We start from the raw sequence: 18,597 nt of genomic DNA on the forward strand, positions 1-18,597 counted from the left end.
TTATTTCGTTTGCTGACAATATACACCTGGCACAACCAAGTCACCCAGGTGAAAGTCCCACTCCTCCTTTGATGCAACCAACAACAGTTGTATGTGTGGAGGTGGGGAGTCTAGAGAAACTTCCCTGGTGAGGTTTCCTTCATCCAGCAACCAGGAAAGATCGGCCCAAATCCCCATCCTACTGGAACAGAACAGAACACCACCCGTTCAGTCCTATTAAAGTAAGAGGCCGACCATTGTTCCTCAAAACACCATTGAAAGGATCTCAGGTGGAGATGCCCGTGACTCCCAAGGAACAGGCTTCTCCGACTAGGAAAGCGAGATTTACCAATGTCAAACTTTAATTACCGTCTGGAAAGAATGGCTATGCTACCTCTCTCAGTTTGCCTGACATGATTGTCAGATGGAAAGTCTCACTGCTGCCATGTCTTTCAGTATGCCAAGATACTTCAAAATCTATCTTGATGAGAAATTCAGTTTTTCCAAATTTATCACAATCCACAGATTGCGACAAATAGCAAGAAGACTATCTCGATCCTGTAGCAACTACTACTCTGAGGAGGTAAGGATTATCCAATCATTGGCATATGAGAGACCCAAGCTTCTATCAGTGTGAATACCTGCAGAATAGTGCACAGTCAAAACACAGGGCCTTGAATGGTATACAATGCTCTATTGAGGAAGAATCGGAGATACTTACAAGAGGACTGATGAATAGGCACTCAAAGATTGTATTCTTGAGATCCACTGAAAGCATGAAGTCTCCTTCACAGATGTTAGTAAAGATTATACTGTTCCATCCTCAACATGATTGCTGTACAAACTGGATCAGGAGAGAAGTCCATGACCAGTCTCAAGCTCTATGTTGACTTCACCAAGATGAGTTGACTGTAGAAACCCAGTCTTAAATGTCTTCGAGACCAATCTTCTCCAAAATGCCTTTCACCTCTGCAATAATACTAGGGGTTTCAGTGATACTAGAGGATAGTTACAAATGCTATCAGTCAGCAAAAGTAGGATAGGCCCAAGGTCTATATATACCAGGTCAGCCAACGCGCAGCTTAAGCTGTGAATCACCCATACTGTGACGTCAAGCTTCCCCGTCTCACACACGTGGGTAAACAAAACAAAGGACCGTTGCCTTAGTTAGCTACCTATAGAGGTAACGTAAACAACAGGAGACGCTGTGTCCAATATCATTTTATTCATTCATTCATTCCGTCACTAATAATGCCAAGTAACTGCGCAGTATTTGGCTAATAGACATGATAAAACTAAAAGCTCAAACATAAAATACCATCGCTTTCCAAAAGAAAAACCATACATAGACCAGTGGATACATGCATGTTGCCGTGCAGACAGAATTAACGTTGTGAAAGCTTCTGTTTGCTCGATTCATTTTAAACCAGAAAGAGAAGTTTTTGTTTTCTCAGATGTTCCACATTTAATTAAATTAGAAATAATTTTATTGACTCCGGTTTTTTCCTCAAGACTGGAGTGTATTTCAGATGACAGCATTCGGGAAACGCTTAATAAAACCAAAAAAGAATATAGGCTTGCATATAAGATTAATGAAATACATTCAACTGTAACAGGTCAACAAAGACAGCGAGTTAAATTAGCAGTTCAATTACTGTCTAGGTCATGTGCCAACTCATTAAAATATTTATTGGAAAAGGGACTGTTGGAGTGTCAAAACTAGAATCAAACATCAGATTTTATTCTTTTAATAAATGATTGGTTCGACGTAATGAATTCTTCCTCCATGTATGGAGAGTTTGGTAAAAGCAATGCTTTTGGTATTGATGTAGAAAAACAAACAGGTACACTGCTCAAGGTAATCAAGGTAATGAATACTATGAGTGTTAAAAATCCTAATACAAAAAGTCTTTTCAAGTTTCAGAAAGGAATAATTTTACCATGTAAATCTACCATTGCTTTGTTTGATATGCTAAAAGGCTCTTATAGTATTGAGTACCTACTTACACAAAGACTAAATCAAGATTGCCTTGAACATTTCTTTGGGTATATAAGGCAAATGGATGGGCACTATGATCATCCTCATGCTGTGAACTTTAAATTTTGGTTAAAAAAATGTTACTAGGAAAGGAAATTAAAATATTAAGTGAAAAGTGTAATATCACCAATGTTGAAAAATCTCATGAATCAGCCAAAGACGATGAATCTATCACGAAAGAAAGGGACTTAGCCTAACAACGCAGATATTCAGAAATTTATATTTTTATTTAGAGAAAGATGCTTTAGACGAGGAAGAACACCTTTAGAGAGCAAATAAAGAAATGAAAGATATTGGGGGAGTAATTGAGGAAGAAGCTCTTAAATACATTGGTGGATATATTGTAAAGAAATGTTGTGTAAAATATCCTGAGATAGGAAATAAGACTGAAGAAGTGCTAAGGAATGATACTTAGATAGCATGTGTTAATCGGGGGGAATTACATGCACCTTCTAGTCAGTCTTTTCACAGTTGTTAATAATGCGGGAGATTTTTAATCCTGTACACGGGGAAGCTCTCATGGAAGGAAAAAATTGTTTTAAAAAGCTTTATTTAGAATTAAAACAGTTTGGTATTGAAGTTCCTGACGATGTTATTGCTTTTTTTGTTAAGATATCAGTATATTTTTGAATGCGATATCTTAACAATTTGATAAAGTATAGAAAACCTTATTGACTGTGTGAAAAATCTACGTTCTTAATGGGTCTCGCCAACACTAAGCCCCTTCAGATGACGTAGGTGCGCAGAAGAGGCTTAAAATCGGTACGCTGTCTGGCTGACCTGGTATATCTGGACCGTGGATAGGCCGGAAAAGATAGTAGGTACCAGTCTCGAAAGACACTCACTACCTAAGGCTAGGCCCCATTCTCTGCCAGGTTTCCTAATTGTATGCCAGGCATCCCTATAATCGCGGCACCAGTGGTGAGGGGGGACTGTAACATAAGTTTTTTGTTTCCCTCTCTGAACTGGTCAGGATGGGGCCTTGAAGGGGCTGTGCATGCACAGGATTCTTCTAAATGGAAGTTGCTGGTGATCCTAATGAAGGTCTGGAGAGGGACGAAGTGACCTTTTTGCATCGGATCCTTGACACACTGCCCCACCAGAAGGTTTGTCCTCAGAAGCACTCGAAGAGCTAGGGCCCTAGAAAACGACTGTGGTGAAACAGGGAATCCTGCAAAGTAAAGCATATCTCCATTTTTCCACCACTACCTGCAAAAGACTCCTTGACAAGAATGACAGACTCCAGCACTGAAGCATTCCAAAGAGTTCCCTTTCTACCTCTGGACCAACTAGTTTTGAGAATTGGGACACCACAGCATCCTCCTCCTTCAAAATCCAGTTCACTGCATGGTGTAATAAAAAGAAAATCCTCCTATACCAGACAGCAAGTTTTTCGTACTTCTTGCAAGTGTTAGGAAATGATAACCGTGTCGTCTTTGTGAAGTATGTCACGGTACCTGGCCACTGGTAAAGCCACGAAATTGGTTGGAGGGCGGCCATGGGAGATGTCTTCAAGGCCCCAGTCTCAAAAGATGAGAAGCCTGTACCTTCTAATCTGAGTCTCACCAAGATAAGACTCATCATCAGCACCCACACTGAAGAGTCAACCTGAAGAGGTACTGAAGCACGACACTCGATCATAAAACTTCGTTGCATTAAAGTATAGCTGTCACACTTGGTTCATTAAACTCACTAAGGAATGCAAGAATCTCCAAAAAAAGGCACACTATGACTCTGAGTTTTCCAGTTCACTTGGTAATAGGTCAAGCTCTGGTATTTTTGGGTCACGAAAATCGTAAGTGTTCTCATCCCTCACAAGGGGTGAAGGGTCAGCACTTTGCTTGAAATATGAATTCCCCTTCACAAATATGAACTTTCTATGACAAAGACAGATCAGCAACATTATATAGGGCTGATAAAGACTCAGGATGGTTGTTGGGGAAAGAAAAATCTTTGACACTAATCAAACTAGAGACACAAGAGGTATCAAGTACCCTTCCCTCTGCTGATAAGGGTGAAAAGTAAGCTGTGCCATGAGCACAGGTCAATGTCCATGTCAATCTCACTCACCAACCTGTGCTGGCTGCAAAATCTTCCACTACAGGTGACCCTTTCCAAATTCTAGTTACTAAAGTATTCAATAAAGAGAATAGAGTAGTACTCCCCCATCTAAGGAAAAAAATAAAAAAAAAAAGTGAAGGAGGGTGCCCAAGCTCCCCCAACACCTGGCCAATACCAAGAATACACATGCATTTCAGACTAGCTTGGCTACTGTTGTAGTTCAGCCATCCACCCAAACTTTGGCCCGAAGCCTTCCTTAGGTCACTCACCATTGGCGGTCTGCAAGGAAGAGCATCCAGAACATGTTGAAGTGTGGTAATCACCACACACTCCTCCAGCCCTGAAAGCATCCCTGCAGTATAGGTCTGAGTTCACAAAGCTCTTGAAGCGTTCTCCCAAGGGCCAAGCCAAAGGTCCATACCTATAAGCTTCAGCAAAATGTTAAATGCTAAAGTCTCTCTCTGCCATGTCATGGACGTTGCCAAGAATGAAGCCGGAGAATATTTAGCCTTAACGCTTCTCAAAGTATACTCCCACCTTTAACAGGAGGCCACAATCTATACAATTATGAACAATCATGTCTTTAAGGTCCATAGTGAGTGTATCTAATGCTAGTTTAGCCATAAAACAATGCAGTGTCAATCCTACACTCTTATTCCTGCTTGTTCCAATATCAACATGAAGCAAATATCAACCATTCAAAACTAAAGAATGAAAAAAACATTAAACAACCTTGTATAGGATGCAACAGTACTACTGTACTTGGGGCCAAAGACAAAAGAGAATAGTCTTCAACAGGAAAGTGGACTCGCACTCACCACCTCATTAATGATTTTAACAGTCCTTCCAGTTCTGCTAAAGATACAATATGTCCCTATTTAAAAGGACAAAAGTTTTGTATGTGTGTAGGAACAAAATAAGATACTGTACAATACTAAGAAGTACTTCCTTACCCCTGCCAACAAACTCAACAGCTCCGGAAGTGCTTCTCTTACAAATTTTGCATGTTTTTCTTCAAGTAACTGCTTGCGTGATGTGGAAACTGCACACGAATTGTTAGGCCAGCTGCATAGTTAGGTTAAGGTAAATTTCATCACAAGGAAATAACAATAATGAATTTCAGTGGATTCCACATAAAAAAGGGGGCACATATGGATGATAGCCTATCACTTTTGAGAATAGAGGGTGAAGAGGATAAAAGTAGACTCATAGGCAGACCTACCTTTATCATCATTATAAGCTCATCTGCAAACCTGGTTGGAAAAGTAGAATGCTAATAGCAGAAGGGGCCGTATACAAAAAGTAACTTAGAGCAGAAACAGAAATTAAGAATTAACTAGAAAAATTAAATAAAGAAAATACAGTAATCTAAATAACATACATACATACATATACCAAAGACACTTCCCCCAATTTTGGGGGGTAGCCGACATCAACAAGAAACGAAACAAAAAGGGGACCTCTACTCTCTACGTTCCTCCAGCCTAACCAGGGACTCAGCCGAGTTCAGCTGGTACTGCTAGGGTGCCACAGCCCAACCTCCCACATTTCCACCACAGATGAAGCTTCATACTGCTGAGTCCCCTACTGCTGCTACCTCCGCGGTCATCTAAGGCACCGGAGGAAGCAGCAGGGCCTACTGGAACTGCGTCACAATCGCTCGCCATTCATTCCTATTTCTCGCACGCTCTCTTGCCTCTCTCACATCTATCCTCCTATCACCCAGAGCTTTCTTCACACCATCCATCCACCCAAACCTTGGCCTTCCTCTTGTACTTCTCCCATCAACTCTTGCATTCATCACCTTCTTTAGCAGACAGCCATTCTCCATTCTCTCAACATGGCCAAACCACCTCAACACATTCATATCCACTCTAGCCACTAACTCATTTCTTACACCCGTTCTCTCCCTCACCACTTCGTTCCTGACCCTATCTACTCGAGATACACCAGCCATACTCCTCAGACACTTCATCTCAAACACATTCAATTTCTGTCTCTCCATCACTTTCATTCCCCACAACTCCGATCCATACATCACAGTTGGTACAATCACTTTCTCATATAGAACTCTCTTTACATTCATGCCCAACCCTCTATTTTTTACTAGTCCCTTAACTGCCCCCAACACTTTGCAACCTTCATTGACTCTCTGACGTACATCTGCTTCCACTCCACCATTTGCTGCAACAACAGACCCCAAGTACTTAAACTGATCCACCTCCTCAAGTAACTCTCCATTCAACATGACATTCAACCTTGCACCACCTTCCCTTCTCGTACATCTCATAACCTTACTCTTACCCACATTAACTCTCAACTTCCTTCTCTCACATACCCTTCCAAATTCTGTCACTAGTCGGTCAAGCTTCTCTTCTGTGTCTGCTACCAGTACAGTATCATCCGCAAACAACAACTGATTTACCTCCCATTCATGATCATTCTCGTCTACCAGTTTTAATCCTCGTCCAAGCACTCGAGCATTCACCTCTCTCACCACTCCATCAACATACAAGTTAAACAACCACGGCGACATCACACATCCCTGTCTCAGCCCCACTCTCACCGGAAACCAATCGCTCACTTCACTTCCTATTCTAACACATGCTTTACTACCTTTGTAGAAACTTTTCACTGCTTGCAACAACCTTCCACCAACTCCATATAACCTCATCACATTCCACATTGCTTCCCTATCAACTCTATCATATGCTTTCTCCAGATCCATAAACGCAACATACACCTCCTTACCTTTTGCTAAATATTTCTCGCATATCTGCCTAACTGTAAAAATCTGATTCATACAACCCCTACCTCTTCTAAAACCACCCTGTACTTCCAAGATTGCATTCTCTGTTTTATCCTTAATCCTATTAATCAGTACTCTACCATACACTTTTCCAACTACACTCAACAAACTAATACCTCTTGAATTACAACAATCATGCACATCTCCCTTACCCTTATATAGTGGTACAATACATGCACAGACCCAATCTACTGGTACCATTGACAACACAAAACACACATTAAACAATCTCACCAACCATTCAATTACAGTCACACCCCCTTCCTTCAACATCTCAGCTTTCACACCATCCATACCAGATGCTTTTCCTACTCTCGTTTCATCTAGTGCTCTCCTCACTTCCTCTATTGTAATCTCTCTCTCATTCTCATCTCCCATCACTGGCACCTCAACACCTGGAACAGCAATTATATCTGCCTCCCTATCATCCTCAACATTCAGCAAACTTTCAAAATATTCCGCCCACCTTTTCCTTGCCTCCTCTCCTTTTAACAACCTTCCATTTCCATCTTTCACTGTCTCTTCAATTCTTGCGCCGGCCTTTCTTACTCTCTTCACTTCTTTCCAAAACTTCTTCTTATTCTCTTCATATGACTGACCTAGTCCCTGACCCCACCTCAGGTCAGCTGCCCTCTTTGCCTCACGTACCTTGCGCTTTACTTCCACCTTTTTCTCTCTATATTTTTCATACTTCTCTATACTATTACTCTGCAGCCATTCTTCAAAAGCCCTCTTTTTCTCTTACACTTTTACCTTCACTCCTTCATTCCACCATTCACTGCCCTTCCTCATGCTGCCTCCAACAACCTTCTTGCCACATACATCACTTGCAATCCCAACAAAATTTTCTTTTGCTAACTTCCACTCCTCCTCTAAATTACCAGTTTCTCTTACTCTCACCTCGTCATATACCATTTTCAACCTTTCCTGATATTTACTTTTTACCCCAGGTTTTATTAGCTCTTCAACCCTCACTAGCTCCCTTTTACATCCACCTACTCTATTCCCCCACTCTTTTGCTACAACTAATTTTCCTTCCACCAAAAAATGATCAGACATACCGTTAGCCATACCCCTAAACACGTGCACGTCTTTCAATCTTCCAAACATTCTTTTAGTTACCAACACATAATCTAAATAAGGAAGATAATAATAAGTACTCATTTCAACATGCTAAACTGAAGAGGATTTTCACAACGTTTGAACTTCTGGATATAATGGAGAAGCAATATCCTGAAAAGTGTGTGTGTATTAAATACTGAAAACTCACATGAATGGTATATTATACATTGTATGCTGAGTTTAGAGAGTAAAGTGGAGTGAATTACCAAGTGAAGAAGTGTTACCAAACAAAAATAATTATCTTTCCTCAAAGAGAAACCGTTTAAAAGCTGCAAGAATGAGTGAATAATATTAAATAAGATTAATGTCACTTCATTAATTTACCATCTCTCAAGCTGTACAATGTATAAAGGATACGGGTCTGTAGTGAGCGTTTGCAAAGAGGCCTGCCTGGCGATTGCTCGGGGATGAGCACTTGTGACGCGGTGGAGGTATAACATTATTATCAATTCCATCGTCCAGACTTCCACATCACCCATCATTTCATCTGCAAGTAAAAATATAATTATAAAACAATAGATATTTGAAAAGAGGATTGACATCCAATTGTTTTATACCCGCAAAGATGGTGTTAAAAGGTGATTTACTAAGTAAGATGCACAGCTTGTCTAGAGCTATTTCATATCCTATCAAGTTATATTTATTATATAAATCGGGTACCGAAACCCTCAATTCTTATTGAAAACTTGCTTAAGTTGACTTCCATGTCAAATTCTTTTACTCTTTTATAGGGGTGGCTCAAAAGTATTCATTCCTTTCCAGTGAGAGCCCGTACACAGTGATGAGCCTTCTGCAGTATACTTTAGGTAAAACAAAAGGTTCTTTGCAATGTCCCTTTAGCTCAAGGCCTCAGTGCCTTCTCTTTTATGCTCACAATCAATTCCTTGTGGTGCCTATCAAAGAAGCTCTATGAAAGCCTAAAAATATGACTCGGTATTTATAATGATAATCATAAAAAAGTGTAACTTGACTCTCAAATAACGTATTACCTCTTTCTTTTTGTGACAATGCTGACGCTAGTGATGCCTCCAATTCTCTATCTCGACCAGGTTGCATCTTTGAAAACAGAAGACAGGAAAAGAAGACAACCATTCCACATTCTACAGATATGCACATCTGGAAGGAGGAGAAAACAGGTGATATCTGTTACCCGTCCACCACATGCATCCCAAAATCATTTGGCATTGGTAAAACTTCAAAAAAACCATACCAGTGCATTCTATAAGAAAAAATCTAAAATCAGCCCCCACCCAAAAAAAAAAAAAAAAAATTATACTAAGAAGTTGAAATATAAACATAGATGAAAGCTTTTAAAAATATCCTGCATTACTGTCCTATTAGTTTCTAGAACTAAATTACTCATGTACTTCAAAGGAGTATACATTAGCATGAACTTAATACTGTACTGTATATAAAAAAAAAAATAAGCACTTCTACTCATAAAAAGATAAAGTTTAGTTGTGGATCACTTAAAAAATTTAGACAGAATTCTTACTCTTGGCATGGGGTGAGGATGCGAAGGTGGAATGTGGATAAAATTAATGTGTCTAATGACTTCCAAAGGATATACCGCTACCAACATTAAGGAATCTAATATGAAAAACCCAGATAATATGAGACCACTATATCTGGCTTTGGCATCACGGTTAAAACTTTCCTTTTTGCCAAGAAACTCTTGCTTCAAAGCACAAAGCGAGAGAATTCTGGGGAAGACTCACTGAAATACATGTACTAAAATAGGCTAAACATAAATTGAGTCTTTCAGTCGAGAAACATGCCAAGCGCCATTTTTATAAAGTGTCAGAAATCGCGATTGAAAATTGCCAATTTTCAATCGCGAATTACTCTGTAAATATAATAACTAGGAGTTTCATATTTGTTATAAATAGTAGCAAATTTTATGTAGAACACAGTTAACCTAAAATATTTTCAATACGTATGTTTCTCGACGGGAATGTGATGTACAAGGATAAAACCCGCGAAAAATAAAATAAAACCATTTTGTCCCAAAATGACGCTTGGCATGTTTCTCGACTGATAGACTCAATTGTCATTTCAAAAGCGTTTGGAAAATATTCGGCAAAACCTAAAGGGTTGTTTTCATGACAGTATCCCGTGTGTAATGATACAAAACCACACTCTACCTTTTTTACAGCTATGTGTTTCCATGTTTCATAGCTCATTCTTGGGTATCCACGCTCGCCCAAATCTTCAGCGTACTGCAGCAAACGTGACAACATCTGGAAATTAGGAAAAGAAAGTTGCATTGCAGGAAGATTGTCAAATGTTTTTCTCCACGGATAATGGAAAAAAGGTGGATGCACATCATTGTTTGATCATAAATTATAAGTGAGAGAGAGAGAGAGAGAACTTGATTGATCTGACAATAGCCATATTGCGAACTTTTTAGTTAATAGCACCAAAAGCAGCAGATTTACATTAGTAGATTCCACACCTTAACTGTGTTAAAGCTTCTTGATAATAGTGACAAAAACAACAGCAATAATACAGTACATGTAGTAACAATAATAAATAGAACTTACACCAAACCAACCAATTTGGGTTGCAAAATTGAAGCCCTACATTCAAATATGGTCACAGAATTGAGAAATGATATTTTAATTATAAAATAAATTTTTGAATATACTTACCCGGTGAATATATAGCTGCAACTCTGTTGCTCGACAGACAAACTGTACAGAAAAAACTCGCCAGCGATCGCTATACAGGTTGCGGGTGTGCCCAACAGCGCCATCTGTCGGCCAGATACCAAGCTCTATGTAAACAAAGACTCAATTTTCTCCTCGTCCCACTGCGTCTCTATTGGGGAGGAAGGGAGGGTCATTTAATTTATATATTCACCGGGTAAGTATATTCAAAAATTTATTTTATAATTAAAATATCATTTATAAATATTTAACTTAGCCGGTGAATATATAGCTGATTCACACCCAGGATGGTGGGTAGAGACCAGTAATATATGTTTACATTTTATGAGCTAAGAGTTTTTATTTCATTTTAGAAGTTATCAAAATAACAAAAACAAAATAAATAGGTACCTGGTAAGGAAGTCGACTTGAACGATTACTCTGCCTTATAAGTACGTCTTCCTTACGGAGCCTCGCGATCCTCTTAGGATGCTGATCGACCCCTAGGAGCTGAAGTATCAAGGGTTGCAACCCATACAACAGGACCTCATCAAACCCCTAATCTAGGCGCTCTCAAGAAATGACTTTGACCACCCGCCAAATCAACCAGGATGCGAAAGGCTTCTTAGCCTTCCGGACAACCCATAAAAACAACATTAAAAAACATTTCAAGAGAAAGATTAAAAGGATATGGAATTAGGGAATTGTAGTGGTTGAGCCCTCACCCACTACTGCACTCGCTGCTACGAATGGTCCCCGTGTGTAGCAGTCCTCGTAAAGAGACTGGACATCCTTTAGATAAAAAGACGCGAACACTGACTTGCTTCTCCAATAGGTTGCGTCCATTATACTTCGTAGAGATCTATTTTGCTTAAAGGCCACGGAAGTTGCAACAGCTCTAACTTCGTGCGTCTTCACCTTAAGCAAAGCTCGGTCTTCCTCACTCAGATGTGAATGAGCTTCTCGTATTAACAGTCTGATAAAGTATGATAAAGCATTCTTTGACATAGGCAAAGATGGTTTCTTAACTGAACACCATAAAGCTTCAGATTGGCCTCGTAAAGGTTTGGTACGCTTTAAATAGAACTTAAGAGCTCTCACAGGGCATAAGACTCTTTCTAGTTCATTGCCTACAATCTCCGATAAGCTGGGAATATCGAAAGATTTAGGCCAAGGCCGAGAAGGCAGCACATTTTTGACTAGAAAACCAAGTTGTAGCGAACAGGTGGCTTTTTCTGACGAAAATCCGATGTTCTTGCTGAAGGCATGAATCTCACTGACTCTTTTAGCTGAGGCTAAGCATACCAGGAAAAGAGTCTTTAGAGTGAGATCTTTCAGGGAGGCTGATTGTAGCGGCTCAAACCTGTCTGACATGAGGAATCTTAGTACCACGTCTAAATTCCAACCAGGGGTAGCCAAACGACGCTCCTTGGTGGTCTCAAAAGACTTAAGGAGGTCTTGAAGATCTTTATTGTTGGAAAGATCGAAAGCCTCTATGCCGGAAGACCGATGCCAACATGCTTCTGTAGCCCTTGATAGTGGGAGCTGAAAGGGATCGTCCTTTTCTCAGGTATAAGAGAAAATCAGCTATTTGAGCTACAGAGGTACTGGTCGAGGATACAGAAACTGACTTGCACTGTGGCGGGATGTCAACAAAACAACCCCCCCACACCCTTAATCACTCTTACTTCCAAAATATCCCACAACACAAACTTTCCCCTTACTTTACTTTAAACTAGACTCTTGGACAGAAGGAAAATGAAAACAAAACATAGCCTTAAAACTATATTAACGCAACCAAAAGCAAAAATTCTGCATTCAAAATAAGCTTAACATATAAACCACCAACAACCAAAATAATTACACGTAAAACAAATCATTACATTCATAAATATACCGAAAAAAACCGTATCACCATTCAAAATAAAAAAACCCCTAACACTTAAAATTAACACACCCAAAACCAATATTTGTTTATGAGTGGAACTCTTTATCCACACACACGTGACACACCAAAACCAATATTTGTTTATGTGTGGACGTCGTTATCCACACAAGGGCCAACAGTCCTTTTCGGCCAAAGCCACAACCCCACAATTCGGTTGTAACGCCACAATATGGCAACACTTGACACTCAGTCAATACAAAAATGTTTTAATTGATTTAGTCCTTGAGCGTAATCATCATCATCATCATCATCATCGGTATCATCAACAGCAATCGGAAATAAATTCGGTCCGGGTCGTCGTCAAATAAATCAATCCACTAGAGCATTCTAAACACAAATTCCTTAAGTAAGCCAGGTCATCAATAGTCAAATTCAAATAAATCTTCTCCCCAAAGGAGGAATCGCGGCCTGCCAAAATAAAAAGAAAAACACTTATGAACACTCCTAACTAACTTAACTATCGCACCATAATCAAAGATAAACAATAAACTTTCTATCACTCATGAACGCGCCTAACAAAAATAAATAAAACAGTACTTACTCAGAATATAAAAAAAAGCTTCACAGCCGGCTTTCGAAGAGCAAAAAAAATACACAGCCGACTCCTTCTATCGTTCGCTATCCAATGCTTTCGCCCAAGACATTCATCACCACCCTATCCTAGCTAAAAAGGTAAACAAACAACCTCAATTATACCAACAATCTTTCCAACTTCAAACAATCATTCGCTAATTACCCTTACCTCAGCGCGCACCGCGGACACACAAAACACGCACACACAAACGCACATACACATACTCTCTCGCGCACGCGCGATCTAATAAAACGAAAGCAAATGAAATTCTCTCTCTCTCTCTCTGACGAAACTAAAGCAAATAAACACTCTTTCTTTCTTTCTTGCGGTTTGACAAACTTCAAGTAAATAAACACTCGCTCACTCACACACACACACACACACTCTCTCTCTCTCTCTCTCTCTCTCTCTAATGACAAAGCTAAAGCAAATAAAATGTCTCTATTTAACAATACTAAAACAACTCTCTCTCTCTCTCTCTCTCTCTCTCTCTCTCTCTCTCTCTCTCTCTCTGTGACAAACTAAAGCCAATACTGTAAACAATTTCTCTCTCTCTCTCTCTCTCTCTCTCTCTCTCTCTCTCTCTCTCTCTCTCTCTCTCTCTCTCTCTCTCTCTGACAAAACTTAAACACACTCACACTCTCTCTCTCTCTCTCTCTCTTGATTTGGCAAACAAAAAAATAAATTAAAATAAAATTAATCCTCCACATTCCTCCCCCCTTACTTTGCCAAATCCTCACACAACACTTACCTATTTTCTCATTACCCAGTCGCAATCAGGAACAGGGCCTCGGCTTCGGGTAACTGGGCCTTCATATACCTGCACTCTCTCATTCACTTCTTCCATGTCGTTTTCATTCAACGTACTATTACTATTCCCGTCTATGCTCTGCTCGTCTAAGATATCATTCACTATTTCATCTACCTCAGTTTCATCTGGCCCGAAAATCCCACTAATTTCTGTCAACAATTCATCCATTACATCTAAACCATTTTCTACTTTAACAAAAGAATCATTCATACTGCTTATCATTCTCCTATCTTTCATTCTCGTGTCCGTCATACGTTCTCTTGCCTCATCTAACGAAAAACCACACACACTATAAGTATCATTCATACTCATCCAAGTTTCATCTGTATTAATACATTTATCTTCCATACTCACCTGTACATTTACACCCTTGTCTTGCTTATTCTGATTCCCGCCTACAACTACAAAATTTTCCCGTCTTTTATCCCCAGTAAAATTCTCAGACTTCTTTTTCTTTCCATACTCTACTAACACCAATTGCTTATCTTCTAAACCTAATGCCTCACACATACTCGGTTCATACTTGTTCGTTTTCAGCCATTTATTCATACCATTCTCCTGAATATATCTTGGTACCTCCTTCCATTTCCGCAACTGATTGTGGTGTGCCCTAACCTTTTCCACACTACCATCCACACTTACTTTACCTAAAACATAACTCAACCCACTAGAACCAACATCTAACACCTCATATGGACCTTCAAACTTATCACGTACCTTATTGACATTCATTCTTCCCTTTTCAATTACTTCTTTTAACACTTTCTCTCCCACTTTGTAGCTTTCAAATCTCTCATTTGCTTTCTTCCAAACATCTCTATCATTCTCGGACACACTCAATCTCGGTCTTACTATCTTTTCAAAATTCAACACAAACTTACACGGAGACATACCAGTACTCTTGTGCACAGTTGCATTATACGCCCACAACGCACGCCCAACATATAAATCCCAATCATTATCACATGTACTCATCATCCGCAAAATTTCTGTCAAAGTTCTTACAGTCCTTTCAGCCAAACCATTCGCACTTGGCATATACGGAGTCGAATACACATGTTCAATGCCCCATTCTCTCAACATCTGCTCAAACTCCCATCCAACAAACTCCGGACCATTGTCACTTAACATTTTTGCAGGCTTACACACACTCATCGGCAACATCACTTGACTTACCATTCTCGCTACAGTCTCACTTCTTTTATTCTTGATGGGCACTGCATACGCAAACTTGCTCATATGATCGACCATGACAATCATTCCCACATGTCTCCTCGCAGTCACAGGCAACGAAACACAATCAATCACAAACATCTCAAATGGCTCTTTCATACGTAACCTCAAAATAGGCGGACTTGCATGCATGCTCTGATACTTTCCCTTCTGACAATCCTCACAAGTAGTCGCTACATCCCTACAAATTTGACTCAACCCAGGCGTAAACAACCTTTCTCGCATGCATTCCCACAATTTATTCTTCCCCATATGCCCATACCTGTCATGCACTACCATACACATACCCACAGCTGCATGCATTGGAAATACAGGAACATATATATCTTCATCCATTCCCCTATGCAAAAAATACACAATATTCTTACAAACAATAAATCTTTTAACAACTTTCTTATACGCTTCCAAATCACACGGCCATTCTTCCACCCTAATACCTTTTAAAATACATTCACGTAACCTATTTATCTCTAAACATTCACCTTGCATTTCTTCCACCTCTTCTTTGCTCAACAAATCATCTTCACTTTTTGCAATATCAATCATGCCAACAAAATTCGCCATGAATACACTATTATCCTCGATTACTATTACCTTACAGCCATTCTTTGAAAGCAAACCCTTACCAACATCAACTGACACATGGTGCAACCTCAAAAAATCTATTCCCATCAAAAAACAACTAGGCATTTCATTCTCTCCCATTACAATAAAATTATGTTCAACTTCCATACTCCCTAGTTTCACTTTCAACCTCACTTCTTCCCAAACAAGTAAACTTCCCTGACCTATTCCATGAATTCTCACACTCGTACACTGTCTTTTCACTTCCCAATTGTACCTCTCAATTTCCCTGATAACCGACTCATTTACTAATGACACTTGAGCACCCGTATCAATTAAACTACAATATTCATTCTCATTTATATTCACATACGTCATCATCCTTCCTTTTACACCATGCATACATACATTTACTCTCCTTTCAATTCTGTCACTCACTTCACCAATATGTTCATCATCAAGTTCACTGTCCTCTATACCCCCATATCTTAGATTAAGGTCACTTGCACCATTATCCTTCTCACTCAACAATTTGCAACATTCCTCCTTACATTGAATCCTCAAAATATATTCCCTATCATTCTCCTTACATGCCCTATATTCCATCGGTCGATTCCATCCAAAATACAAATACACAGTTACACCATACAACCTACTTACCACCATTAATATCCTTGATAATACTTCCCCTTCTAGTACACTACTCTCCTCCTCATATACCATTTCTTTTGACACTTCACTCATCACCCTTCTTTTAAGCTCGCTTACGCTACCTGGTATTTCCGTATCTAACCCTTCTTGTATTAACTTACTTAAACCCATTAGGATACACTTATACACCATATCTTCCCCTTCACAACTCTGCTCCACAACTAAACCTTCAGGCAACCTTTCAGAATTCTGATTACTCTCTTTATCTTCCATCCTCCCATGCATCCTCGACATCGCATCTGCTATCACATTCTTATTTCCCGGTACATATTCTAACCTAAAATCAAATTCATTCAAATCCTCTATGGTCCTAGCAACCCTTGCATTCACACACTCTTTCCTTATCATGTACACTAGGGGTTGATGGTCAGTACGCACAATGAATTTTACACCATACAAAAATACTTTCAATGCTTTCACACAAAATCGTATTGCAGCCAATTCCCTGTCAATCGTCGAATACTTCCGCTCAGCTTTATTAAACGCTTTACTAACATACGCTATTACTCTCAATTGCTCTTCTCCATTTACTCTCTGCATTTGAACCAAACAACCACCCATACTAACCCCACTCGCATCCGTATACAACTCTAGCATATCCGCATTTTCACTGTAGTCTGGAAATGCCAAAGTGACGTCTTTCGCTGCCTCTTCCTTCAACCTTTCAAACGCTTCTATCATCCGATCATCCCATTTTAACTTCGTACTATTCCTTTTACCCGTCCATTCATTCAAAGGCTTCCCTATACCTGAACAATCTCTAACAAACTTGCGCCCAAACTCAACCAAACCAAGAAAACCTCGCAACTCACGCACAGTCCGGGGACGTGGAAATTCTCGCACCTTATTCACAAACTTGTCACTCTTCCTTATACCAGATTCACCCACTACATGCCCAAGAAATTCCACCTCCCTGGACAACCATGTACACTTCTCAAGCTTAATTTTCACACCAACTTCAATCAACCGCATCAACACTGCCTCAAGCAACCGCATATGTTCCTCAACAGTCTCGCTCGCAATCAGAATATCATCTATAAAAACAGTCACCTTCTGTCGATCGAAACCAGCCAATACAACATTCATCGCTCTTTGGAAGGCAGCAGGCGCATTAGCAAGACCAAAACTCAACCTTTTAAATTGAAAGTGACAATTCGTACTTGAAAATGCGGTAATGGGCCTGCTCCCCTCTGCTAGAGGCATCTGATAATAGCCCCTCACCAAATCTAATTTAGTAAAAACTTTCATTCCATGCATCTTATAAACACAATCAGACACCACATTCATTGGAAAACGTTCTTTAACAGTCACCTCATTCACCTTCCTATAATCAATACACATGCGTAAACTTCCATCAGGCTTTCGTACAGGGACAATAGGGCTATTCCAGGCACTCTCACTCCTTTCTATTACACCCATACGCTCTAATTCCTGACACTGCTCCTCTATCTCCTTGGCAATAGGCGGAGAAAAATGCCTGGGACGCTGATATATGGGGGTATCATCACTGAGAACTATTTTAAATTCTGGCAGGTCTGACCCCCCACAATCATCGTCACCGAGACTCACAACTCTCCGCTTATCCCATAACATCTTAAGCAATCGTTCCCTTTCGACCTCACTTATACTCTCATCTAACTTAATTCTTCCTTTCAACGTATCGTAATCCCAATCGTCATCGTTCTTTACCTTACCAGCCATTACCTGTCTCGCCTTGACATATCTTCCATCCTCTACATTAATCAGTGTATACATACATCCCATGCAATCGCCCTCACGTATTCCACGTACTCTCTTCCTCCTAACACTCGGCAACAACCTTACATACACCTGGGGTTCCTGCATATTCATAACACCATCATATATATACGCACTCGTTTTCACCAAATTACCTGCTTCCATACCTTCCACTACATATTCATCCTTATCACTATTTGAAATTCCCAGACTGCTCGGCCATGCAACTTTTACACTAATAACCTCACCTTTCTTACCCGATAACTTTACACTTTCTCTTGCTACCAATGGCACTCCCTTCCACACCTTCGTACTCACTCTGCCGTCTTCCTTTAAATAAAATTCCCCACAAATATTACCTT

At 39.9% G+C, this 18,597-nt stretch overlaps 1 protein-coding gene across 3 annotated transcripts in view; it reads right to left on the reverse strand.

The window, feature by feature from the left end:
- Positions 1–18,597, reverse strand: part of LOC137656715 (TBCC domain-containing protein 1-like) — a 137,511-nt gene that overhangs the window by 55,306 nt on the left and 63,608 nt on the right. For all 3 annotated transcript variants that reach the window (XM_068390948.1, XM_068390947.1, XM_068390949.1), the window contains exons 3-6: positions 10,154–10,249; positions 8,999–9,125; positions 8,367–8,496; positions 5,032–5,143 (exon numbers count right to left, since the gene is read on the reverse strand). In XM_068390948.1, the coding sequence (XP_068247049.1) occupies positions 5,032–5,143; positions 8,367–8,496; positions 8,999–9,125; positions 10,154–10,249 (465 nt within the window). The remainder of the gene's footprint in view (positions 1–5,031; positions 5,144–8,366; positions 8,497–8,998; positions 9,126–10,153; positions 10,250–18,597) is intronic.

This window comes from Palaemon carinicauda, chromosome 17, assembly GCF_036898095.1.
Source record: "Palaemon carinicauda isolate YSFRI2023 chromosome 17, ASM3689809v2, whole genome shotgun sequence".
Lineage (NCBI taxonomy): Eukaryota > Metazoa > Arthropoda > Malacostraca > Decapoda > Palaemonidae > Palaemon > Palaemon carinicauda.